This window comes from Falco cherrug, chromosome 3 (assembly GCF_023634085.1).
Source record: "Falco cherrug isolate bFalChe1 chromosome 3, bFalChe1.pri, whole genome shotgun sequence".
NCBI classification, from domain to species: domain Eukaryota; kingdom Metazoa; phylum Chordata; class Aves; order Falconiformes; family Falconidae; genus Falco; species Falco cherrug.
Window position 1 is genome coordinate 12,710,548 of NC_073699.1, and position 27,896 is coordinate 12,738,443.

Here is a 27,896-nt window from a genome sequence, read left to right on the forward strand (position 1 = left end):
TAAAATACCTGTCTTTTCTGGGGAAATGTTTCTAGATCACCCGTGCAATTTTTCTTTTTCTTAATTCCTGAATGGGAGGCCCCCATACCAATTCAAGAAGAGCTCCGACACCTGCAATTCCTGCCTTACACCACTCCTTCCCATCTTGCAGGTGTAGAAAAGGGCTTACGACACAGTTCTTTAAACCGTCTTGGAAAGCATCAGCCATTTGATACTCTTTATTATGGTAGATTGTTTGAGAGATACTACAGTTGGGGAAAAAAACAAACCTGCTCAAATAACATTTTTCTGTTTACGGCACCAGTCAGGACAGTATCCTGAGAGTAAAATCAAAAGCTGGTATTCAGTATTGTAGTGGTGCATGGCACGTCACCACATTACTAAGGTATAATCTACCTTTCAGATCTGAACAAACCTGTATGGATACCTGCAATATAAGAACGTATAAAACAGGCAGATGTTGTACCTCCAGCTAAATAAAAGATCTGTGGGCAAGTTTTGAACTAAACAGATAGTAGCATGAATCGGCAGATAGATGTGGTCACAAGAAACCCTGTATCTTAAATACATGTAAATGTAAGCCTCATGAGCAAAGGCCTGTTGCAGCCTTTGTAGCTTGCTGAGCAGTAGCACCAACAGAAAGGATATGATGGACTATCACAAATTCTTCAGACTTCAGAAGTACTCAAAGTTGGAAAAGACAGTGAACTTGTGACCTAGGCAGGCAAGAGGTGTTCACAAACCATTTTAAACACCTGCCACTTTTTCTGAGCTTACAAGTTCACTTTCATTATACTGATTATACTGAATCCCGTCCCCTGCCCTTTACCCAGAGCTCTGTGGCTGTGTAAATGCCCTGCAAACAAAGGAAAGAACTGCACATATAAAAAGGATGTACCACAGAATGAAAAGAAACCCTTGTTAAAAGAGAGAGAAGCACCAAATAAAACAGGAATATTCTTTCTCCCCCACACCCAATAACATGTGAGAAATCATTGCCCAAAAAAAAAAAAAAAAAAGCAAAGCCTTATGTATTACTTGTGAAAAACATGTTCTTCCAAAGCTAGTAATTTATTTTTTGTAGAGTGTACCAACTGTTATTCAACCTCTTCACTACCCACTTGTTTGTCTCTTCCCCCCCATTACAGAAGGGATTTAGACTTTATAAAAATGTACTCATCTGTAAACTGTACATCAATTTGATTAAATGACCCAAATAATTTACAAAAATAGATTTGATATCCAGCAGAGCAAGCAAGAGGTCTGTAACCTGCAATCAACCCTCCCCCTAAATGACTATCCACCTAGTGAATGTCTGTTTTCTGTGTAATACTTTCCCTATACTCTTAACAAAACGTTTGTTAACTACTATAAAATTTTAGAGACTGAAGATACTGTAAATGCCTTTTTTTTTTAAACCCATTGATACTGATTAGATACTTAAAGTAATACACGTTCTGAGAGGACAAGTAAGACCTACACTTGTAGGCAAGTAAGGAAGGTCATTTTTGGGGCTGTCTTCTTACAAGAAAATAAAACATTACCTTTCATGCTTGACAGATAATATGTGGACACACAAGAAATAGCCATGATCAGCTGTCAGAACTAGGCTAAACATACTTTCTGCTTTAATAATCTTCCATGTTACCCTACTTTGGATAATAATTTCAGATTTTTTTAAGGCATTAAGTATCACCCAACATTTCTGTACTCTGATAAAATGTGGTTTTACAAAACTTAAGAATGAGCTGTAAATTAGAAAAGGTTTGCCATTTCAAAACTTTGAAGCTCACTTCAGCTCTGATATGCTGTGGCTTTTTGACTTGTTTAGCTGGCGAACAGTATTGACAAATACTGTTGAAAAGATGAAAACTGTAGGGTCCACAGATACTGGAAAGAGCACAGAACTCCTTGCTTCAACAAGTCATTTGTGTTAGTTAAGCACTCAACATCCAAGCAGTCACCACCACCACTTCTGACATTGATCACCTCCCTTTTTCCTTTGGAATTACATAAAACCTCTCTCCCCAAGCCTCTCGCAACAGCTTGCGATGCCAGACATGCACAAATTCCAGACTCGTGTCTACTGCACGTGGCTTAGCCCATAAACTGTACAGAATTACTCAAACCTGATGCTCACACTGCGAGCCTAACATATGACATGTCTTTTCAGACCTAAGAACTCCAGAGGGCAATATCCTAGTTTGTTGAATCATTCAAAAACAGATGTTTACTGAATTATGGTCAAAAAAAGGAAAAAAAAAAATCTGTATTAATAAGAAGACTAAAGTTGCAGAATCAAGCACTAGCAATCTAGAAAATACAACAGTTAAAAGTTATCCACTCAAGTACATAGACTGCCTTAAATTATGTCAGCCATTCACTTGTTCTTTGTTTATGGGGGTTGTGGGTTTTGTTTTGTTTGTTAGGAATTCATACCTCAATCAATGCTCACAATTCTGAGAAGATCATCTAATTGTTTTTCCATTCTTCCGATTAGCATATTCTCTAATGCTTTATTTAAAGATCTTTAATCAAATGCAGCACTTGAGAATGCGTAATTGCTTTGTGGGACTGTCTGAGGTACTTTTCCCTGGGGGGTGGGGGGGCGATAAAATCAAAGCACTCCACTAATTTTGCTTAATTTTTGTAGTCCCTCTGTGAAATGAACATTATCAACTACTTCAATTCTACTCAAGCAGTATAAAGTTGAGGTAGAGACTGAAGTCAAATGTATCCAGTGGTCTCAAGTATCCAGTCTGAAGTTGTTTTTTTTGCTGTTTTTCCCTCCCCAGATTACTTAACATTATATAATAGTATGCGTGGTCAAGACTGCTCACACTGACTTTGGTCACAGTCACATGCACGGGGAAACTTCACAAATCAAACATTCAGCTCCTACAGCCTGACACCCAGTAATGTGGGAATAAACAATTAGCAGCTGCTTCTTATCAGCTAGGGTTTAGATGGCATGCCATAACATCCCACAGGCAGCCTGTGGCAGAGGCAGGGACAGAAGTCACTTCTCAGGCTGCATTCAGCCCTGCAAATCATGCTTGTTCTAGCAATGGCCTTTTCTTCTTCAGTCTCCATGATTAACATAATTAATTAATGCTCTGTATTTCAAAGCAACACGTCAAGCAGAAACTAAAGTAACTTTACAAGGCTCTGCCCCACCTTCCCCAAACAAACACTGAAGAAAAAACATAATACAGGTTATGTCCACTGGTTTGATTAATAAAAGTAACCTGCAAAGGCGAAACCAGCTCAATATAAACTGCCTCTCCCTCAGAAGTCTGACAGGGTCAATGTTCCTCATATAACGTATCTTGTCCAGTACAATCTGCCTCTCTTCATAATACTCTCTGCATTCAAATTGCAATTCAAATGAATTCCCCTAGCTCCAAAGCAAATTGGATTTATCAATTCTGTGCATGGTGTTAAAAACAAACAAATAAAACAGTGGTAACATTCCATGATTTCACTTCCTAGTCAAAGGAAGAAATGTTTTGGTGATACCTAACGATTTTTTTCAATGTTATCATCCGCACAACTGCAAACTTTCAACTTTCTCTATCCAAATTGTTATAGGACACAAGAGGACAAAAAAGTATGCCAGCTATACAGCTCAGACTCTTTCAGGCTTCACCCCACCACCACCACCCCCCCCGCCCCTAATCAGTCTGCATTCAGGAAGTTCCTGCTGTGCATGCTCCTAATGTAAGAAACACAAACTCCCTTCTTTTAGCCAAGCATATGTATACAATGTCTGAAAAACCTGGGAAAAATTGTAACGTGCTATTGGGGATGGACTGAATAATTGAAAAATTTGTGGTTATATTTATGAAAAACTGTCCAAAACAAGAATTTTGTGTTTTGGATAACAAGTTTCCCCCAACATCACTTTTCCTGCTAATCTTGTTACTTGCAATAACAATTTTGGAAATGAATCTTTTCCCCAGCATGTGATAAAACACCTTCTAATGGACTGTTTTTCTGGTGGTTTTTTTTTTAATTCACATTTCTTGCTGTTCACAGGCTGCAAACTCAAGTAAGTTTCAAATGAAGCAAGCAAGCATTTTCTCTATTAACAAACTCTGCAAGTCTAGGGAGTTTATGGAGTCAAAGGACTACAGCACACCTTAGAAACTTTCAAAAAATTGTCAGATTTTTCTTACACCCTTCAGGGGCACACTCTTTCATGCATCTGGAAAAACAAAGTAAGATTTCAGAGCTGCTCTGGGAAAAAGGGATGACTGTGCCACTGCTACTCTGCAACACTCAGTTCAGTAAACTATGTAAGTCTAAATAGCCAATTCGTGTGCCAGGGCATATAGGTGCATGTATTACCTTTTCCATCGCTGAGCCCGATGCTGTCATGACTTCTTACTGCAGTGTTTCTCAGGAACCACTGATAATGCATGCTGGTGATTTTCTTCCCTCTCCCCTTTCAGCACACGACAGGTATAGATTCTCCTGTCATGGAGCTTGATCTAACATGATTTATAAACTCAGTTCACCAAAATATAATTTGCTTAAATCTCTTCCCTGTCTTCAGCCACATTTTCACTTAACACTGAGAACTGCTGACTGCTTGTCTTGGAATAGACAGCGTGGCTGCAGGTTGCTGAAAGCATTGTTTTATCTATAATAAAACCTAGAAACCAAAACAGTGCAAGAACACCGGAATTCCCATTTGCACAGTACTCCCCATTACCCAAAAACTCATGCTGCTGATCAACAGACTTGGTTTCCATCATGTCTTACCTTTGTGGTTAAAAATCCCCTCCATCTCCATACTGCTGCGAGAGTGAGCAATGCAGAGGGACCCGCAGGGGACCAGGCCTTCTGCAGCTGGGGACCGATCCGTGGTTCGAACCAGACACCAGTCGGGCTTGTCATGGGGCCTCTCCAGGACCTCCACTGTCTGCCCACGGCGGATTGTCAGCTCATTACTGTTGCAGGCAGTGAAGTCATGGATTACCACCGTCAGCTCGCACCCACCAGACAACTGTGAAGGGAAAAACAAGAAGCCAGATGAATGCTCATTATCAAACCGTCCGTCACGCACCGTTACCTATTTAGGATTCCTGGCAGGATTCGTATTTTGGATGAGATGGCAAGCTTCTGGGACTTTCCACATCAAGAGCAGCTCATTTCAAAATCAGGCAGTTCAGAACAGATTTCTAACTCTGCTTGCCTCCGTCTACGTTCAAAGCACACCAGTTGTGACAGTGCTGGGCGGAGGATTTAAGCAGTTTTTCTTGCTAGACTGCTCCTTACCCCAAAAGCTGAAGTAGCAGTCACTTCAGAATATATTTTATGGGTAATAATTGGCAACAAAAAGCCAGATACTACTAAATACAGTCACTCATAAGCTTTGTTACCTTGCAAATTCAAGGCAGAAAGAGGAACCTTTTTAGAATGAGCTTACTGCCTTATTCCCACCCAACTCAGTTTACATATATGCAGGTCACAAAACAATCCAGGACACACCATACATAATTATAAAAACCAGGATACATTTCTTCACGTAAGATTCACAAATACTGAACTATTTAGTAGAAATACAGCTTTCACCTTTTTGCTGATTCCCCAAACAAAATCACACAAACATGAACTAAAGGCACGCAAGCTTAGGGTTTTCCTCCCCCTCTTTGAAACACTTCATTAGAATCACTTTGCCTAAGCCTAAGTTTCCTCTCTTTGATTGTTTCATGTGCTTTGATGTGAAATGAAAATTATCAGAACTTTGCAAAGTTCCCAAGATTGCTCAGCGCCAGAGCAGCCATCCAACTTAAGCAAACAACCCAGGAATTCCTTCTCCTTCCATACAGCAATGGCATTCCAGGTTATTTCAGCTTTTTTCTGTGGGAATATTTCTACAGCTCAGGCTGCTTCAGTGCAACATGCCTATCAGATCTGAGCAACTTCTGTCAATTCACTAACTTCGGACCAAGCCAGTAACCTCCTTCAACTCAGTGAGATAATCCTGCAATGCTCTGTGCTGACAAAGGAGGACAAATACCCTGTGGGAGTTCCAACTGCAGCAAATATAGTTGCATGTGCTACACCAACATAGCGCACGGTTCCTGCCACATTATTTTTGACTATTATGTTTAGGCTGCCAGCCTAATAATAATGTACACGGCTGTCAGCTACATCCTATGAGCTTTAGGAAAAGGAGATAAGAGACTGCATTGTTACTCATTTATTAGTTTTCTTACAAGCTAGGAACTGAAGCAAGCACCAGATAGAAACCTTTGAAGGATAACACTATTTGTTATCAAGCAAGAATTTTAGAGCAAATGACAAAACCAGCAAAACTCCAGTAAGACTCAAAGGCTAATTCCAGCCTTCTCTTAATTCTTCTCTTTAATTCAAGTCTGCAACAAACAACAGGACGTAACTCCTAGCAGATGGTCTGCAGTAACTCCAGAGTTTTCCCATGCTATCTGCTTGCTAATCTCACCAGCTACCCTTGCTTGTGCATGCATACAAAGAAGAAAAAGTTTTCTTGGGGGAATGCAGGGGCCAAGAAGGGCAGAAAACCCTCATACATCTAAAGTTTAAGAAAGATAAATCAGGTTGTACCCATTTAGTTCCAGGCTAAAAATTAATCACATTGCTTCTACTACATCTCTCCAGACAGCCCCAACACCCAAATTAAAGGGGGTGGGGGGTGGGTGGGTACATCTTCAGAACATGCTACCTCCTCCCTCATAAAAAAGTTTCCTGTTTCCTTACACTCTTTCTCCATATTTTATTAGTTTTTAGTCCATGCAAAACTATGCCAAAGGGGGAAAAAGTAAAGAGCTTTCCCTTGTTTTCTGGTATTGATTTACGTTGCAGCCTTCTTCAGACAAACAATTGAAACCATCTGTATGCCTGATGGGGACTAACAAAAAAGCTGATGAAGTATGACTTCATAAGGTCTCCAATGCAGACCAAATTTTTCTCTGGAGAGTCCATATCTCAATCGGTGCAAGCACCAAGACAGTAACAAGCTGACACCTTCCAGAAACTGCATCTAGTCATTGTATTTTCTCTTAAACACGTACAGAAGCACGGCTTTGGTGCTCTGCTTGCTTTCCTGACCCGTCACTTCCTAAAAATAGTGATTAAAATATATTTTGTTTACCAGTGCAATGGCCATGTTTTTGGCTTTAATATAGATGTTCCTTCTCCTGCTTCCCTTAAAAAAGTTGTAAGATCTCAGATTTTATGTTCACTAAGTATTTTATATAGTATTAAGCTAAAGACAAAACCAAACAAAAGCTGTCAGTGGCTATGTCAAAAACTATTAAAGTACAAAAAAATCCTTGTCTTTAAGACTGTGGGGGAATCAGATATCCTAGCTGGTCAGTATTCCACTGAATGCAATATTCTATCACACCTCAGTACAGCGTGTACGGGACTTCCTGTGTGCAATTGCTAGTGCCACACCATCCTCCAACATGCACTAATGCTGTTAGATGCAACTTAGTGCAGGACTTCACTCCTGCCTAAGATGCCAAAATCAATGATGTTCTCTACCCAATGCATCTGCGTCATTACGGAGAACTGACCAAAAAAAGCATTTACCGATTTTCCCCTCCTTTGGGATAACAACCCTTCCTTCTCCCCACAACTGTAATGGTTAGGAAACACTGCTTTCCTCTTTATTTTATTGCTCATTTTCTCTCCGTAACACACTTTCTGAAAGCAGTTTTGTCTTTTGCACTGATTAAATGCAGTTGGACAGCAAGGAGTGTTTGTGATTAAGCACACTGCTTAACAGCTGTTGTTAGACAGCTTTGGCAAGGCTCTCTAGGCTAGCTGGAGGGAAGAGAAAGAGGCACAGCAGAACCAGGAAACTGACTTGCACTGAAGAGAGTTGCAAACCATCTAAATCCAAATTTAGGCTGAACAATTACTTTATATACTTTACCCTTCTCAAGAAACCCTTTATGTAAACTGAATTAATCATGCATGATAAAAATAAATGAGGCTATGTCTGAAACATGGAAACTGGAGAGACAGAGATGAGATGAGAAGGAAAAGCCAGACAGAAATGGAACTGCAGATTAAAAAAGGCACAAGGTTTAATTAAACAGCTTATCATAGACACAGTGTCTTGGTGTTGCTGAAATTAATGTTAACCATCTATGATCATCTCTCTGGGGCCTTTTAATCGCTGATGCTTGTAGAGCGAAAAAAAATAAAACCGTAACAAACATTCACTGGCTCAACGCATTCTTAGTGTAGGTTTGCTGAAGTCAGAGACACCACACCAACAGTTCATCTGCCACCAGTACCTAGGAGCATCATCACTGGCAGTTTTGCCATGTACAACAGCGTTGACATCAGGCCATATAACATCCTCTCAGGACTGCAAATTGTATTTACTGTCCCATGGTAATTTGACATTAAGGAGAAGGGAAAGGAAGGACAGTAGCTAATAAGATTTCTCAATTATTACAAGCATGGAAAATCTTTAATCCCCTTTTAAAATGGAAACAAGTGCACAGTGGGAGAAAAGAAATGAGACACACACAGAAGTTCTGTCTCAAATACAGAGTATTTTGCTTTGGCCAGGTAGCTGCCCAGACTTGGTTTTTGACTCTGAAAAGAGGTGTATACTCTGGAGCCATGTCTGGGTTTTTTACTAGCATTTTTTCTACTGACGGGATCCTTTTCTCTTCTGCAGTCTCAGCTGGCAGAACCAATTACTTGGTCGTCTCCTGATGCTTCAGTCCTTTCGCTGTTTTCCGAAGTACTACACACAAACTTAAAGCAGCATGAGAACGAAATACAACTTCACATAGACAGCAGTACAAAGTGTTACCAGCTGGGCACAAAAGACAATTTCTTAAAAATAAAATATTGCTCCACTGACCACCCACAGCAGCTAGCGTGATTCCTACTATTTAGGGTAACACCCCTATGACAGCTCTTCTTCTAAAAGCCTCTCATCTCAGCTACCAAAACAGTGGTTTGGATTATTTCACGTTTCTACTTAATACAAGCATGAAAAGACCTATCAGACCTACATTGTTTCCTTAGCCTCCCCATTTCATTTCCTGTGCATTGGATCAAGTTCAAAAGATGATAAAATCAGATCAAGCTCTGAGGCTAGGAACTGTGAAAGGTGGAATGAATGGGCCAAGTGTCATCTCTTTTATTCATTAGCCACCTAAAATGCTGGCTACACAGCTACAGAAGGTGAAAAAAAGGAATAGCGCTAAAGGTGAAGGCCAAAGTATTTACTGAGAAGGGTACAACAAGAGCACTCATTCAAAAACCGAGTTGCTTTGATGGAGCAGAAGAAATCTTCCTCTCAAAAAATTCTGTATTTCACTCTGCACTCCATTCTACCTTCCAGTACTTCAGGATGGGTCACTGCTATGGATGCATTTAGCATGTCTTGCAATATGAAGATACACCCCATGCATGCTATTAAAAACAGGCTGGAAAGGGATCTAAGTTACCTAGTCCACTTCTTTCTCTTCCTCTAGAGCATGATCAACTACATCTGTGTGAATCATGACTAACATTTATCCAAACCTTTCTCAAGGATCTCCAGTTATGGAGATTGCCAGCCTGCACAATTACTCTGCTCTAGGGCTTCACACATTTTCATACTCATAAAAAATATTATTGCAAACTTTTATGAAAAATGTGTCCTTTGATCTCATCTCATCCACTGAAAATACAGGTAAAATACTGTTCTGTAACTCTGTGTAGTAGCTTTTTACACAGTTGAAGACCTGAAGTTCTTCCTCCTGCCTTTTTTCTTTAGGCTTATTAGTCCCAACTCTTTAGCTTGCCTCGTAGGTTATGTTTGACAGATGCCTAATCAGTCTTTTTTTCTTTTTTTTTTTTTTTCATCTTTCCCCTGGGACTCTTCCAACCGACCACTAATTTTCTAAAATTCTGTACTCAAAATTGGATGCGTACCTAACAGAGGCCTTACAAGTGCTGAGTAAAGAATGAGGACTTCGTGTCCTGCAGCTCACCATCCTATTTCTAAAAGCCAATGTAGGACTGCTTCCCCCTTCCCAACAATGACTACATCACACTGTTAAAACCATGAACATCTTGTAAGCCTATAGCTTCTAGACCATTTTCTCAAAAACTGTTCAACACACTCACTGTTCTCATTAGTAGTTAACTACTTCCACCTATTCACATTAGCTCAAATGTGTTCCAATTACATTGCATGGTATTTTGCCAATCAATTTCTCCCATTTGCCAAGACAATTTTGATTTCCAACTCTGCCTTCAAACACAGTTTTCAGATGATATGAAGTTGGGAAGGATGTCAGCATTATAAACATACGGTCTATTGCATCATCCCAGTCACTACTGAAAAGCAACATGCAACAGTGGAGCCAACAATCTGAAGTTACAGTTCTAGCTCAAAAATCCAGGGTGGAGAGGAAAAAAGCTAATCATGAAATTATTCTCTGTTGTTAATGCATTTCCACATGCCACAAACCAGGATGCAAGGAAAGAAAGCTCATCTGGACAATACGCAACCACTTACTACCAAGGCTAAGGATTTTTAGCTCTTTCAAAGTGTATCTCTGAGGAAGTGAGAAAAAGCATTGAGTTTTGAGTAAAGGTTTAATTATTTATATTCTCCCTGTATAACAGAACAGCTTAGCACTTCTAACAAAAAATTGTATTTTAAAGGAATCAACTGTCTGAACATATAACTAGAGAAAATAAGAATGGTTTTACTTGGCTGTCAATCAGTATGACGTTTGTTATTGGTTGTCTTTTCTTAATCACAATAGTGGATAACTGTGAACAGAAAAATGTTCATCAGCAATATGATACAGTGCTACACATTTTTAGCACTTGAATAGTACTATTTTAAATTACTTTATATTTTAATGCTTCTCAGTTTGGAATCCTGGCTCAGTTTGGAACATGCTTCAAATTCAACCGAGGAGTTCCACTGCTCCACCTGGATAACCACACCAAGAGCACCTAAAATCCATAAAACCGTTTACTCCAGCTCTGTAAGACATTCATACATACTTCAAGCTTCTAGGTTGAGAAAACACAGTCAATTTTAGACCCTGAAAGGACTACAGCTAATGAATTTTTAACATACAAAGTGAGAGATTACTTCAGATTCAGCAAGTGTTGACATCCTACAGATTTCACCAGCCTTCTGCCTGTTAATGTTCCTTAATAATTTTTATTTTGTATTTTTAAACAGATTAATTTTTTTCTCTTCCTAACGTATTTAACAAACAAAAATATATAATAGAAACATTAAACAAAGTTACTCTGCCAATTCACACACTTCTAAGAAATGCACAAACAGTAAATTCCTTCCTTGGATATACAATATATAGCACAAGTAAGTTCCAGGGAGTCTTCCATTTTTCAGTTTGTTCTTGTCAAGGAAGAGTCTAACAAGTTCATACAGTTTAAAAACAACAGTACACTCACTAACCAAATATAAAACTTAGTTTCTCAGGAAAATATTGAACTGCTCTCCATTCCTCCCTCCCTTTCATTTCTCCTCCTTTTATAGCTTCTGTTGAACAAGTTGTTGGTAAGACTCCTCCACATGTCAGATTTGAAGACAATCCTGAGGGCATTTCGCTTGGCCAATGTTCTTAGCAATTATCACATGATGCATGAAATATTGCTGTGAAGGGCAACAGGAGACAATCCATGCTATTCCCCAGTAAACAGTACATCACAAACAACTGCAGAGTGGCAATGGTTGTGTATGGAGGGATGGACTGCATCACCTCCGTTTGAAACTAAACACAATCCAGCCAGGCTGACTGCACACAGCTTGATGTCTCAGCCAATGATCAGGGAAATCAGAGAGAGCAAGACTTACTTCTGAGTGTGATAGATTACCTAAACTCCTAAGAATACACACCAAAAAAAAAAAAAAAAATCTAAACTGTTTGCTGTTATACACAACACAATTTTTGTAAATTGCTAAATAAAATAAGTAAGCAAACAACAAAACAAGTCATCAAAAGATTTTTTTTTGTGCCAACCAACCACTTTTTTTCCACAGATATCCTCAGAAGAAGTCTCCACCAAAACTACAGACCAGCTTCAGTACAAATACACAAGATCAAAATATAGGCTATTTTTGACAAACACAAGAGCAACACTTCTCACTTGCCAGAAATCCTCTTTCAATTCCAAAGTAACACACACGTTTCATAAGAATTTTTATTCTTGGCATCAATCTGCATGAAAGATGGGTATTAATGCTTATCTTTCTTCCACCTATGAGAAACTCTGGCTGTGTTATCCTTAGGGGATAACCCTGCCAGAATCTACAGGCAGCGATGGAGGAAAGGAGACACTAGCACTAGTATCATATGATACTGTTGTGGGTTACTCCTCTTTAAATAAGGTCATTTCCATCAGCTCTCATGCAGAAAGCGAACACACTTAACGCTCTAACCCACGAACACTGGATAGTATTTTTCCTTCACAAAAGTAACCATGTGGCAACCACCAACCTCAAGCTAGTATAAAAAGCAGATGGCATGCTTTCAGAAAGGCTGAGACTGACATCAAGAAGATTTCTGTGCATGGGTATCAAATTCTACAGAAAATAAAACTTCCTTTTCAAACTGGATTAAATCTTTGAACAAACTGCAGAACAAAGGGAACCAAAATGGTTTCAGTTTGGAGCAAACAATTCCTTCATGACCTGTTATTTAAACCACCACCCCTGCTCCCCCATGGTATCAAGATATTTTTGCTATTGTACAGCTATTTTTAAGAGATTGAGTATTTCTGCCTCTTCTCTGAAGGTACTAAGGGCTAATCTTGGGTGCTAACTCACACGAAGGAATGAGTAACCGGCTCTCAGAACAAAGTAACACCTGGGAAACTTACCTTATCGCTGTCTAGCGTGTTCTGTGAGGTTCGAGAGGCAATTGAAATAGTATCAGGTTGGCTGCTACCATCTCCCTGACTGTCCAGGTCCTCGCCGTCTCTGCAAATATTTCAGTTCTCATTACAATATTAGCACTGTGTTTGTAACATGTTAGTTCCCTACTTCCAACTCTAAAGAAGGTGCATCTAGACATTGTGGCAATGGACACCAGCCAGCCAAACTACCTGATGCAAAAATTAAATATTCAGCACTTAATAATTTCTTCTACGCTTTAAGAGAACAGATTCATTTGCTCGAAGTCTACACCATGTAGAATTAAGGCAACAACCAACCAGACAGAACTATGGCAAGAAACCTGCACAGCCACTTAGCTAAAGTTAGCAAACAGAACGTGCAGTCACACATTTTAAGCTTCATGAAAGGAAACCAAGGACCTGAATAACACATGCAGAATTGTAAAAATCTAAAATATACAGCTATCCTGTATATATATATGTATATATATACACACATAGTATAACTATACTGCAGTTCCAAATCCCTTCTGTAATGGCTGAATGGACACAAGTCAAGGACTGTTCAGAGCAGAAATCTCAACAAATTCAGCATTGCAGGAAACTGGAAATTAATTGTAAGATAAAGCTGGCCAAAATGACTCGTGCTTTTGTCCAGTTCACTGGACGTTTTTAGAAATTCATCACTACAGAGGAAAAGAGTGCTGTCGTGTACTTAGAGATTGCTGATTATTTTAAATACTACTTACCTTCTTCCTTTCTGTTTTGTTGTTGGTGCGGTTTTGGGGATGTGGATCGGCTCTTTCAATGCTCCTTTCAGATGAATGGTCCTTTCTTGTATCACTTCCCGGATATGTTTGATCCAGTCCTGTTTATTCTCTATACTGGATGCCTTTGATATGCAAAAGAAACAAAACCCCCACAATGGACTATTATAGCTGAGAAGATCCACACATACATTCAGCTAGTAAATGCAAAGAGGAAGGCACAAAAATGACTTTGTGAATCATTTTTAAAAACTTGATCAGAAAATAGGAAATTCAAGCTAGTTGTCTTCATTTTGAATTGCCAACACTGCTTTACACTTCTCAACATTATTAATATTGTTAGTTTAAAAAACATTTTAATTTAGATTCAGAATCCTTTTATAACTTGAAGGCTAAAACACTGTACGCTTACTCTAATGTGAGACAGAATTAAAGAATTCCTGTAATAACAACTTGAACATTAGTATTTTAAACTCACGATACATTTTAGGTCAACTCTAATTCTACATAATAACCTACTAACACTGAAAGAAAAATCAACTTATACGCAGCACATACACTTCTACAATACATTTAAGGTATTACTCTTCCCAATTTTGAAACATACCTGGAAGCAGCAAGCTAATTTAAGGATTGTGTATTTTAATAACTGCCTGCAACATATCATCTATATTTTTGAGATACCCTGGAAAAGACTTGATATCCAGCTGCCCAACCTGTAATATGATTGTTTAATCCAATTTAACCCCGCACCTGAAATGCTATTAAATATAAACATTATTGCAGAACTAAAAAAATTATCAAGTATAACTTCCTACTTCTCTTAATTGCTGTCTCCTGAAATAATTCGCTCTGAATAGATGATAAATATTTAATATACTATAAATATTTAATAACCACAGATTCTAAAGGGATAGAGAAAGTTGCAGGAACAGATGGAACAGTTAAGAAATTATCTTTGTTTTCTTTTACAAACAAAAACATTTAGGAAAAGAAGCCAAACACAGTTTTGTTAAATCTTTTATTTAGGTTTTCATGAAATTTACTTACAATGTTAATGAGCTAAAGAAGTGCTAGTTTCCAAACCTCAAAACCAAACAAATAATAGTAATTAAAAAAACCAATAAAATTGTTGGAAAGCTTCACATACCATGCAAGTTATCTAAATGTCCTATGCTATAAATAAAGATCACGAACACCTTAAAGTGTTCTTATGTCGAGAGAGTTTAAATAAAACTCCTTAAACTGCTCTACCTTGGGACTGAACAGATAGTATTATTCAGTGATGTACATTTTATTTCCTTGTACTTGTTGGCTGCTGTCAGAAAACTAATGTGAGCTCTTCTAAGCCTGTAATTCACCAGGAAAACATATAAATTTGAGTGGCCATTTTTAAGTGGCATCATTGAATAATTACCAAATATATATGTGAAAACAGGAACAAGTTTAATAGTGGGTGTATTAACCTGTAAGATGAACTTTTTTTCAGCTCAACACAGCTAAAATTTACAAAAGAAAAGTTTCAAAGCTGGCAGAGTCCTCAAAATATGTCAAATTACTCATTAGCTGCTTGTGGTATTACAAAAAAGTTCTCCACTTTTTGTCACAGTCACAGGAAAAATGATTTAGCCATTCTCCTAGACAGACAAAATACACTATTGACACCTGTAACTTCCCCAGACACAAAACATATAGGCACTGCATGTACTATCACCCAAAGGCAAGCATCCTCAGAAAACCTGGTAGCCCACAGAAAGATAAAAAAAATCTTTTGAAGTGTTTTGATTTCTGCATAAAAATTTGGGCCATGAAGAACAGCATCACCACCAAACACCAACAACTTGAGTATGAGATGTCACACTGATGCTGTGATTTGTTTGTGGCGTATCGGTTGCTCTGTCAGCTAGTGGCTGAAGTCTTCAAATTCTACAAGTCTGTGGGATTAAACCCCTTCCTGCTCCAAAGCTGTGAAACCAAATTTGTTTAAATCCTTCAGCAGACCACACAGATTCCCCTCTGCTGTCAAGCCACTGAGTTAAACACCCACCACACCCTTTACACAAAGGAAAATTAGGTGTCAGCAGCTGTCCCTCTGAAAGTAGGAAGTCATCGGTTGCTGCCTTCCCAACAAGTATGAATAACAAGATTTAATATAGACTGTACAAGCACATCTGCTAAAATTACCTTGAGAACAATTTTGTTGTCTGAAGTTGGTGTCCTTCCAACCCATAGAGCAAACTTGCAGGGGTCGCCTTCTACGTGTTCTGTGACACCCAGTTCAGAAGTCTGGAATTCAGAAAAATTTGTTAGGGTGATATGGCATTTTTTTTCCCAGAAGCCACAAAAGGATGCTAATATTATAAATAATTGAGCTCTGCTATTTAAAGACAGTTTTAGAAGCTTGAAGCTAACTCATATGCTAGAGAGAATCCTTTGTTCTGGTGGCAGCAGTAAGGGTTTCTTCCAAAAAAAAAACCAAACAAACCTGAAAACTTCAAACAGTTTTTCCTGTAAAATAACAAAAAATAATAGCATTTATAATCTGAATACCAAATTGCTAATTTTGCATTTTTGACTTGACAATAAAAGCCTTATAACTCTAAAAAAAGGTGTTTGGTAAAATAATGTGTTGGCTTCTAGTTAATTTTCATCAGGGAACACTCACTACTTCATGATTTTTATGTTTTCTCTCAGCTAAAATATGCTCAAGAATTCTCTTGATACCTTCTAAACCTCTGATCTCTTTTCTGCCAAAGGAGCCTCTCCTAGTGTGTTTCCTTCCCTCTGAAACAGATGAAATAATTCAGAAATACAGTTTCCTTGGAGAATTTTGTGGGACAACTACATTAACAATCCGTCTCTGTGAATGTTCTAATGTCAAACCTTAATAGCTAATAATCATCCAAAATGTTTTCACTTTCCAACTGGAACAACATCTCAATCATGTGAATTGGCTCCCAGTTAAACAATTCATATAGGCTCTGCTCCAAAAAAAATTGCAAACTAAGAAACAGAGCTCAAAACTACAAGAGCCCTGACTCCAACAGACAGCTGCTAAGCATTCTCACATTATTAGAAGCTGTATTTTTCCCCTCATACACATCACCACTAGCACATACACAGTTCACTGCAAGAGATGTTGGATATGCAGTACCTGAGTAAAAGTAATTTTTCTCCTGTCTCACTTGGTTGACAACTTGTTTGGTTGGTTGTTTTTTTTTCCCTGCACCCCTAAAAAAAACCCCAACCGAACACATTCACCCTTCCAGCTTTGTCATCTCTTTTTGGCAAAATGGACTCTCCTTCATTGAAATACTTAAAAGCCTGTGATGCATTTTAAACTTGACTCACTAACAACTTTCTGTGTTAAAAAGCTTGTAAAATACTTAATCCAACACTACATTATGTAATTCAAAGAAAATACACACTACTGCACTGCCCAATATAAAGTCTGAATGGGTGGGACAGTAAAATTTTTAGTGTCATTTGTCTTTTAAAGCCTAGTAAATTTAGAAGCCTTGGTACACTTCTGAATATTGTCAGTTTTACAAGGGACAGCTGAGGGGAAATGCAGTATAGGTCTGTACGGTTAGGAAGTGGCAAAGCAGACGTTGTTCACTGTCCCTTACGATTCTGGGAGGCATCAAGTGACACTCGTGGGAGGGAGTCAGGTTCAAAACCCGACACAGGGAGGCTGGCCTGTGCCCAGCATGTAGCTGAGCAATACAGCTCTTTGCAAAGGACACTGTAAAAGCTGAAAGTCTGCGTGAGATCCAAGGATAAGCTCACAGAAGATAAACCTGTTGCAGGTTACTGCATAGAAACCACCTTCAGGTGAGGAAGCCCCTGAACTGCCAGTTACTGGTAGCTGGGAGAGTATTCTGGCAAAGTAACACCTGCTTGCCTTGTTCCCATAGCCCTCCTTAGGCATTTGCTTTTGGATACTTTATTTCTTGCCAAACAAGTTCATCAACACATTCTTCCACTACACAAATCATGCCACTGAGTTTCCTGTGCTGGGGAAACCATGGTGGTCATCATGCCTGAAGTAAAGAGAAGGACTTCACTTTCGTAAAACCACCCTCCAGAGGTAGGATACAGGGTAACGTGCAAAAGAGATCTTTAGCTTGAGTCAACACGCATGCTTTCAATATCTGTACGGATGCCTTTTCTAAAGATCAGACTATAAGAACTGCTGTAATATTAAGCTGCGCTACAGGATGTTTTGCCAAGCAGAATCTGAAGACAAAAAGAATGCTTGTATTTAAAAAATGAGGCACAATGGGAGTCCTCAAGATTTCCAGTACTTTTTCTAGGACCCAAAGCTATTACTAAATTCCTGACAGAGGAACTGACATGATAAGCCTACGTGACTGATTTTTCAGCTGTCTCCCCTCCTACATAATGCCTTGGCAGCTGATGTTACCCTCCAGTACACCAGAAGTTTTTTGTATTTCAGGTTCTTGAGAGCAGCAAAGAAAGGTGTGATCAACAAAACAGCTGCAGCTGTGTTACCTGCTAGGTACCTTGTATCAGGAAGGAGAGCAAGTGTGGGCAATTAAGTGACAGAATATGCAAGGTAAGATCCAGAAAAAAGAGGTTTTATGAACAACCTGCTTTACCAGTTTGGACACAGAGGTGGGAGAGGGAATGAGTGAAGGAAAAGGAGCTGAAGCTGGGAGAAAAATATTTATACCATCTAGAACTAGTCATATATCCTGACAGGATCAACAGATGAATAATATCTTTTCCTTCTCAGAATCACACTCTAAAGTAATTTCAAGTACTTGTTCTAAATTGTCTAGCAGAAAAGTTAGTCTTGCCTCCAACATATGCAGAGCAAGCCATGGGAGTCTGTCTTGTCCCTTGGCTACCTCAGCTTACAAAGTGTGAATACTGCTCTCTCCCAAGTCATCCGATGAGACAGAAGGTTAAGGACATGAATTCCAGGGTCACATTTTGCCAAGCATACATGTACAGATGAGGAAAGCAAGAGAAGATTTTTAATTTTTTTTTTTAAATGGGAAGAGAAACATCTCCATCTTTACATTCTTTTAGTAGACCATAAGAGCTATCCTTTTATTTACAAAATGTTATTGTAAGACTACTTGTCTCAGTGGACATTCTGGAATGAACTTTTCCATAACAAGGTGTTCTTGCCTTTCCAGATCAGTATGAGTAGAATATCCACCAAAATGAATCCTTAACATGAATATTACTACAACAATAGTGAACAAGCAAGATGAAGACAGTTTGTCAACTCCTTCCACCCTTCTGCTTTACACAAATAAGCCTTAAAGAAACAGCAATTACACACACAATTAGGACAAAAATTAGTCCAGCCCAATCTTGATTTTCCTTTGTCCTGACACACCAAGACTGCCACATAGCCTTCAGTAGTTACAGTCTACTCTTTCTTCTCAAAAGCAGGAATAAAGCAGCAAACTTAAGATTCAGTCTACACATACTGAGGCTGTTCTTTCAGTGCAATATTAATCGTTGTTCTTCAGGGACATGTAAATCATCTGAACTTAGTTGCAGTGTAATCTGGACAGTTTTCTAAATATAATCACGTTCTCCCATACTTACAAACAGTTTACTCTTGTAAATGTACTTGCTTCTTCCACTGGAGTCCTTTACTTCTTTACTGAAAACCAAGGACATCTCAAAAAGGAAAAGGTGCCTCTCTCTTCCCTTTCGAATGAGAGTTTTTGGGTCCCACACTTGGAAGGATTCTTGAAGGATGAGCTCTCCCTGAGATTCTATATTTTCATCAAAGCCTAAAAACCCAGGGAGAGGAAAGGTTCACCACGAAAAGCTAATAATATGAGGAAATTAAAAGCATTCCTTCTGTTTATTAAGCGATATGACGTTCATTCTGCCCGCTTCCACCCCCCCCCCAGCTTGCAGAAAATGGGATTCCAAGAAAGCAATACTAAAAACAAGACTTGATTTGAACATTGCAATATACTAGATATAACTGTAGCTCAAGTCTACATCTAAATTTAGAGATCCAACTGTTAAGAAGTTTATCAGTATCTCTGGCAGCATTTCACCAGTAAACAACAGATCTGTCTATGTCAGATTCTGGTAACCTCTTCCATAATGAAAATGATTTCTTTCATAAACTTTCTGCCACTATAGAAAATGAGCAACTTGCAAGGACAGAGAAAGCACGTCAGGTTGTTCTGACATCAGCAAGCTCCCAAAGGCAACCTGTTTTGGTGTACACCTTCCCTACCATGCACGCAGTGTGCATGCCAACATGTTCCAATAGGGGATGAAAAAAGATAGCAACCTGGAGCTGTTGCCATGTGGTCAGCCTGCCATTGAGTCACTCCAGCACTGATCCACAATAAAGAAAGAGCAGCGGGTTTACTTATCTTGAGACATAATGTAAAGATGAAGATTGAGAACATCAACAATTTTACTTGCATTGTAGTGATACAGAGTTTTTCCCAGTTTAACACACAGCTTTAGAGTTGCAGGATAACAGAAATTACTCTACCATACTGTTCCAAGTGGTATTAAACTGCATTTTAAACAGATTCCGTTTGCCAGTATTCTCTGAATAGAAGAGCACCATCCTTCTCAAAAAAATAACATTCTCACTATTCTAAACAGGGCAAAAGTATGGAGAGCATCAGAGGCAAGTTGCATCAGGATATTCATTCAAAATCCTCCAGAGACATAAAAAGGAAATGTGCTCACTCACTGTATTTGTCTAACATAAGATGACGAAACAATACATGCATGCTTTGTTATAAAACCAACTTATGTAAAAGATTAGGATATTCTCCAGAGTCGCATTCCCAGTGCTAAAAGTTTATTACCAAAGCTGGTCAGCATTTATACTAACACCATCTCACAAACAAAGCATTTGGAACCAATCCTGTAATCTGATCAACATCCCTATTGTTTCAAATTGGGGGAGAGAGGTGATTTTGAGCATTCATGTGATCAAGGATCACACTGCAAACCATTGAGCTTTATAGTAACTTGGACAATACTGGGAATTCCATGACAAGCTTCATTTTAGTACCAGAAGGCAGAAAGGAAGAAAAGGAATATTAACTAAAAGCACCTGTAAGTCTTTATTCAGCAACTGCAAGGTAAGGCAGCTCTGTTTTTATCTCAAAAAATATAAATGCCAAAGAAAACCACTTTTATTACTACATATATGATGGCACCATCACATACATGAAAACATGCCAGTTACAAAACAAATTTTGTCAGAAAGTTGTTCTAAGCACATAGAAGCAATTACATCCAACCTCCACTGTCTGCCATGAATATGATTATGCTGTTCTGGCTAAGGCTCAGGCTAAATTGGCTTATGCTGACATTTTACTGCCAGAAGATACATTTAATTTCAACCAGAAGTCTGTTATGGAACAGGCAGCAAACAGATGTGAAAATTACAAACTTCTTGGAGACAATTATTTGATATATAAATCAGCAAAAACCCCTCTAACACACTTCCATGCCTCATATAAAGAAGCCAAAGATACTGGTTGAAAAATTTAGCTGAAGTAATCATATCTGACGATTCACCTGTCACATTTTAGGTGAGTAGTGAAAAACTTTCTTAGCTTACATATTTTTCAAATCTGCAGTGACAGAGCTATAGATGAGGATAAAAAAAACATTAAAAAAATTAACAAAACTGTACCAGTTGTCTTGTCACAATTGATTTTCCTAAGTTAGTTTGCATTCTATATACCTCCAAATAAAAAGTATATAAAATACAAACCCAGAGATAAGGAAATATTTGCATTCTTCAGATCTTCTCAACATTTACAGCATATGACTGAATTGGAAAGTCACTTTGAATCCTACCTTCCAGCATGCTGAGGTGCATGGCATCATTGGCTCGCTTTGGCACACTAAGCATCACCTCCAGGCCATCCTTAATCTCACCTTTACCTTCTTCACAGCACGTTAGCAGCTCCTGCACAAGATGAGCAAACATGAGTACTCTCTATCATATATTTCTAGAGTAATATGATAGGCAACCAAACATTACTTCGAACAAGCAAAGAATCATTTTTGGCATGTAAAATCTTTTCAAACTTGTTACTCTGCCAATGACACGACAGCGTACTTTGTGCGTATCATGCTCTGTTCTTCAAGGAGCAGCCCAGCTTTCAGCTAGCCACCTCTAATTTAAACAAGATCATCTGCTTAATAAGAAATCTTTAAAAGTTACATTAAATAAAACATTTTTTCTGATAAGCACAGACACAGCTATCAGATGCGGCATGACATCAAGGCTCAGAACGCCACAGCTGCCAAGTCATGAAGACAGTGGAAAGCAGGACAGCACAAAAGGACTCCCTGCCTCCCATGTCAGTCTTTGCTCCGCTGCACCAAAGACCTACTCTGTGCTAGTGCTGCTAAAATGAAACAATATAGATTCTTTCAAATATTCTCTTAATTACTCTACTCTGTGTTCACACAGTTAAAAGCATCCTACAGACAAAACTTTTTAATACAAACAAGCATTAACTAATGGACGGAAGTCTGAGAATGGAATACACTTAAGTACTGTAGTGGAATTTACGGCGATGCTGTTCCCTGCCCATTCAACATCCCACAGATACTAACATAACAGTGCCTGAGCTGATACTCAAATTTCCTCATATCCTTTAAGCATTTGAACAGTATCAAGATAAAACGTAGCTTACGTAACCAAAAGGGCATATTATGTTCCTTCTATTATTCAAAAGGCCAAATGAATTCATTCCCTCAGGTTAATTTCCCTTTTCCTTTTTAAAGAGAAAGCCAGGCAATTCCTACTATTACCATTATTACACTATTTTTATTTAACTGTCAATACCACCATCACAGCAAAACACTACATGATCACGCTTAGATTTTGCATGGCAACTCCACGCAAAAGTGAGTGTAACTGAATACCCTCCAGGAGGCACAGAAGACAAGCAGCTTCAATACCATTTGGAAAAATACACAGAGAACTTCTAGAACCGTAAAATGCTTCAGCTATCTTCAAGCTGCAGGCTCTCCATCCTTCCATGTTTTATGTCTCTCTTCTTATGGGGGGCTGGGGGGTGAGAAAAAACCCCAGCAACTACCAAATAAATCCATTTTACTCTGTATCAAAGCCATCTGGCCCTACAACACCACTGGTGAAACTGATCTATCCCACCATTTCAATAATGTAGCAGCTAAGGCATATTTAGATTTAAAAGAAATAATTGTTGGAATCAATACCCCAACCTCTCTGAAACAGCAAGTATTTCTGTAAGTTGTAACTTAAGCAAGTTGCACCTTTTTGCAAGGGGAGAAGAGACAATAAGTTTCAGTTTAAAATAACAGACTTGTTTCTATCCAACTTGACTTGAAATAGCCTGTAATGTTTTTCAGAATTTTTAAAAACAATCAACCATGGCAGTTCTCAGGTAAAAAGGGGAGACAGATCAGTTACAGTGCTTTTGGAGGCAACTCTTATAAAACAAGCAATGTCACCTACCAGAGACCCAGCGCAGTTCAAGAACACCGCTGCTCAGTCAACAAGATGTGTCCACTGAGTGAAAGCTCTAACTACAGGTTTCCAGAAGTTTTGTTTAACAGCTATTATTTACTTGACATTTCCAGGCAACATTGTAAGTAACAAGAATGTGCAACAGTTGTACTCAGTGTGTGTGTATATAGGCACATATATATATTTATATATTTTATAGATCTTATACATTATAGTTTTACAGATATAAAAAAATGACATATTTTACAGTACTTAATACCATAAACACAGCCAACATCTCGCCAAAGTTTGTTGCAGAAACCATCACAGAAATGTGCCTGTCTATGGGGCCATAATTTTTTTTTTTTTTTTTTACTCTGGAAATGCAAATTTTATTTTCTAAGTAAACATTAGTAGAGAGGTATCTTTTTTTGATTTACAGGAATCTGGACAAAAAGTGGCTTATTTATGCCTTCTTTCATTTTCAATGGTCTCCCAAAAAAATATCACAGCAATTTTTGAGGCTGGCCAGGATACTGTGGTCTTGGAATGCACAGTAAAACAGCCCTCCTGATTTCAGCAAGAGCTTTGCTTTCTTAAGAAAAGCAGATTCAGATGAAGAACTCTCAATTAGCACTGACCTTTAAAAGAAGCTGGTATTTTGTTATCCTTTGGACAGGTTTGATAAGGTAAGAGGAGATAGAGTTGGCCAGTCCATGTCGCTGCTGTATCTCCTACATGAAAAAAGCAAACATTTGAAGTTTGTGAGCACCAATACTCAGATATAGCTTACTTTGAGGGCTATGCAATAATACACATTAACTACAAATTCTATTTCAGCAAGGAGAAATAAAAAAAGACAGGATGACAAGATATTCCAACTACAGTACAGATGTTGTCCATCTGCCTGCTCACTTTGTACAAATATTACCTCCAAGGGTATCTGTGAAGCATTTTAACAAACCTAAATACAAATAGCAACAATTAGGGATATTAGACATGTGGAAACACCTCTTTTTTTAAAAAAAAAAATTAAAATCTGTATTTCTTTTGCTACTTGCAAGACAGAAAAGAATTTCAGTGTTCCGAGGAACAGCCAGGACTCTCACAGGAAGGCTGACGTGGAGGTTTCTTAGCATCACCTGCTAGTTTAACTGTTACTACTCACGGGAAGCATTTTCCCCCACAAGGGGGAGCACGAACTAACATTTTCTAACTGATCGCCAGAGGTACCAAACATTTAAAAAAGAAAACGGGCGCTTAACATCAAAAAACAGAATGACCTCCATAAAGCTAAAGGAGGAAAACAGAATTAGATGATAATTAGATGAGATAATAACAGATTTCAAGTACTGATCACGGTTGAACGTCACAGCCAGTGTTTGCCATTTATCACAGTATCAGATATGTTTTAACCACGATTTCAAACGGCAAACTATGCACCGCACCTATGTGCTTTCTAACCCTGATTACAGAATCAGAAGTTCCCAAGATGGGATACACATGATGTTTTCACATGGTCCAGTGGTGGCATCAATGGAGGCTCTTGAAGATACCTGTGCATAACGTTAGGTCTTCACACTTCTAATCCGCTTTAGGTGGATTAGACGGTGGACAGCTCTTGATACATTCGTAAAACAGAAGGATCAATGTGTGCCCCTTTGCAGGTGGTGGCAAGAAATTTCTAATACAGTTTTATCACAGCCCTTTGCTATTTTTTAAAATAGTATTTACTAAATGTTTCTTTGAAATTTTTTATCGTATCTGTCTGACTTCTTGTAATTTACCTGCTCTTCTTCAAACACCGAAAACTTAACAGAGGCTTCACAGAAAGTCTTAACCTTACAATGTTTAGAATCCCCATCTCCTCCACGAAAGGCTCTTGAAATTAACCCCAGGAAATCCAGGGATTTTTTGCCTGTTTGATTTCTATTATGTCCTTCCCTCTACTTCTACAAACAATTCTAAAAATCATTTGTGGTGTCAGTACACAGCTAGTGACTCAGAATAGTGGAGGAGGAGACAAACAGGGGTAAAGATCACTCTAATCAAATTATCTGCAAATACATGTTCCTCCAAAATTCATTCAGTGTGGCCAAAATTCCTCCCCAAAACCTCTTAACAGCTGCTGCATTTTGGTCCTTTCTTAAGTAGAGTTCTTACACGTAGACCAAGTAACCTTGGGACTGAGTAAGCAAAGTGGTTGGTTTAGCAGCTCTGAACAATGGCTGTCAACTGATTTACCACTATATACAATTACCACTATATACAATTCAAAGGTGCTCCAAAATTTTAACTAAGATTTCAATCTTTATTACATACAACACAAACTAAGCACATCAAAATGTTAAGATTTGCAGAATGTGCTTGTGAGAGCTGAAAATTCATGTCTCACAGTAGTTGCTGCCAGAACCTGCTTCCAGTTCTGAACTGCTCTGATAATGTGACAGTGACTTTTACATTTGATTTGACAGCTTTATGAGACCAACTGAGCAATAAAAGTTAACCATGTGAGATACAAGATTGATTTTCTTGATCTGACACTAAATTGCAGGATTAGTACCAAGAAACTTGCATTTTCCTAAGAAGAGAGGCATGCAGCATAACTGCAAGTACATGATTCAAACTGCAAAGGCACACTTAAGATGGACATGAAGTACTTACATCAAAGTATGCTCCTGCATGTTCTAATATCAGCTGGGTAGAATCTGGCTTATTTTTACAGTAAGTAACATACATTTGGAATTTATCCGCCTGCAGAACAAAATGCAAATTTACACATGTTATCAGAGAGCATCATTTATGTCTCAAAGTTTTTGCAGTTATAAGAGAGCATATCTTCTCTCTCAAGGAATTGAAATATATAGAATTATCCTCCCATTTAAACTGGGAGCATAAGAAAATACATCAGGCAAGTAAGACTGAAAACAGCAGCAATGCATGCAAAAGGAGATTATTCATAGCTAAGACAAAGATACCAAACCTGAATTCAGCTTTAGGCAACCTGCATAAATTTCAAGAGCAGCTAAGCGTTGGCATTTGACAGCAGTGCCTTAATTTTTTTACCCCCAGTTAAAGATATACACATTTTTGCTCAAATTTGAAGGAAAAGGTACTTTTACAAGTTTTACAAATTTTAAAGGGACCTGAGAGCAAGAATCCATCCTTTCATGCTTCCTATCTCTTTTGTTACTTCTAAACATAAGTTTGACTTAATTACCCAAGTAACAAAGCAGTGTCCAACATCTTCTGGTAACTGTTCATATTTTTCCAGCTCCTTGAGGAATATACTATGGGTAGAAAAGAAACAAATAGTATGCAGTACATGAAACATTTTTATTAGATCAGCTGATATTGATCTATTGTCTGTGAATAATGGTGGTTAGAAAAGTTGCTATTAATTCATACCAACAGCACGAGTTAAAAGAAATAAAAGTAACAAGATTGAATAAAAATGTGTAGAAACAGAATGAATATAATAAGTAATTCAATACAAACTGTGATGTGAAGATGAGAAATTGATCCAGCAGACATCCAGTTAACACATAAGAGCACACAAAAACTTAATAACTGCTGTTGTTCTCCATTAGGGTTTCCTACTGTTTCAGCTTCAAGAAAAGTTTAGCTTTTATCTCAAGACAGAAAGGACATGACCTGCTTTTTGGATGCTTAAGTTAACACAAAGCCTACAATGGACTGTAAAATCAGGTTCTGGAATATGCTAGGTATATTACTTGAAGGAATCATAACCCAATACAAACACCAATGAATTAACAAAGAGTTAAGACTCAGAGCAAGACCTCTGTACACCGATCTGCCTAGGAACCATTTCAGAGGAAACACAGTGGACAAGCCTCTTTCATGCCCCATGCTCAAGTAAACATAACAATGGTGGGGCATCTCCACAGAAGCTTCAAAGAGCCAAGAAAGAGTGGGGAGCCCTACTCCTTCCTACTAGCAGTCACACTTGGAAAGCAGGAAGGAGGGTTCTAAAGAAATGGCAGAGTCTTAAATTGATGTGCTATATCTGTATTCTACTGAGTTCAGTGGTTTCCATCTCTTTGGAACAACTGGAAAACCTACAGCAAAATTTTAATGTATTCAAATAATTTCTTAGAAGCTGAAAGATGTCCGATACTGAAAACGACCATTTCTAATGGTGTGCCTACCTGGCTGCAAAGAGCAACAACAGTTTAGCAATGCAAGAAGAAATCCTTTAGATTTTTTAATGGAAAAGTGACCATTATTCATATGCACAGTATTTTCATTAGGAAATCCCTCAGGTCATCATTTGGATTTAGCAGTAATATGGAAATGGAAGATAAGTCACTCACTTATTGTGGAACTCATAGATTTCCTGCATGTTTCCAAAGATAATGTGTTCTTTGTTTACAATACCAGGTGGGATCTCCTCGACTCCGCTTGTCATTTCCCATAGATATGTCTGCCCAGAACAAAAAAGATGCATAAGAAGTCATGATAAACTCTGAACAGAAGCACCCAGGTATCTGTAAGCATACATTCCTGGAAAAAATTGGGGAACGATCTCAGAGCATCATCTCCAATTGTGACAGTACCTGTTGTGTCAAATACAGGCTGTGATTTTGACAGTAAGATCCAAGTTCTAAAACTGACAATTTAAAATAGTCCCTGAGACTTCATCATTTAAAATGCGTAGTGTTCTTGACAACCTCTAATGCTTCAGGATATTCCTTATCAAGGTCACGTCTGCAGTCCAGAAGTTCATGTTTTGT

At 38.3% G+C, this 27,896-nt stretch overlaps 1 protein-coding gene across 5 annotated transcripts in view; it reads right to left on the reverse strand.

The window, feature by feature from the left end:
- TRIO (trio Rho guanine nucleotide exchange factor) overlaps positions 1-27,896 on the reverse strand; it is a 255,684-nt gene that overhangs the window by 64,870 nt on the left and 162,918 nt on the right. For all 5 annotated transcript variants that reach the window (XR_008731238.1, XM_055704044.1, XM_055704043.1 and 2 more), the window contains exons 25-34: positions 27,477-27,586; positions 26,363-26,432; positions 25,807-25,896; positions 23,784-23,876; positions 21,498-21,609; positions 19,248-19,438; positions 15,843-15,944; positions 13,641-13,783; positions 12,877-12,976; positions 4,768-5,011 (exon numbers count right to left, since the gene is read on the reverse strand). Coding sequence is in view for 4 of the 5 variants with exons in the window: in XM_055704044.1 (XP_055560019.1) it covers positions 4,768-5,011; positions 12,877-12,976; positions 13,641-13,783; positions 15,843-15,944; positions 19,248-19,438; positions 21,498-21,609; positions 23,784-23,876; positions 25,807-25,896; positions 26,363-26,432; positions 27,477-27,586 (1,255 nt within the window). In the remaining variant the exon portion in view is untranslated. The remainder of the gene's footprint in view (positions 1-4,767; positions 5,012-12,876; positions 12,977-13,640; positions 13,784-15,842; positions 15,945-19,247; positions 19,439-21,497; positions 21,610-23,783; positions 23,877-25,806; positions 25,897-26,362; positions 26,433-27,476; positions 27,587-27,896) is intronic.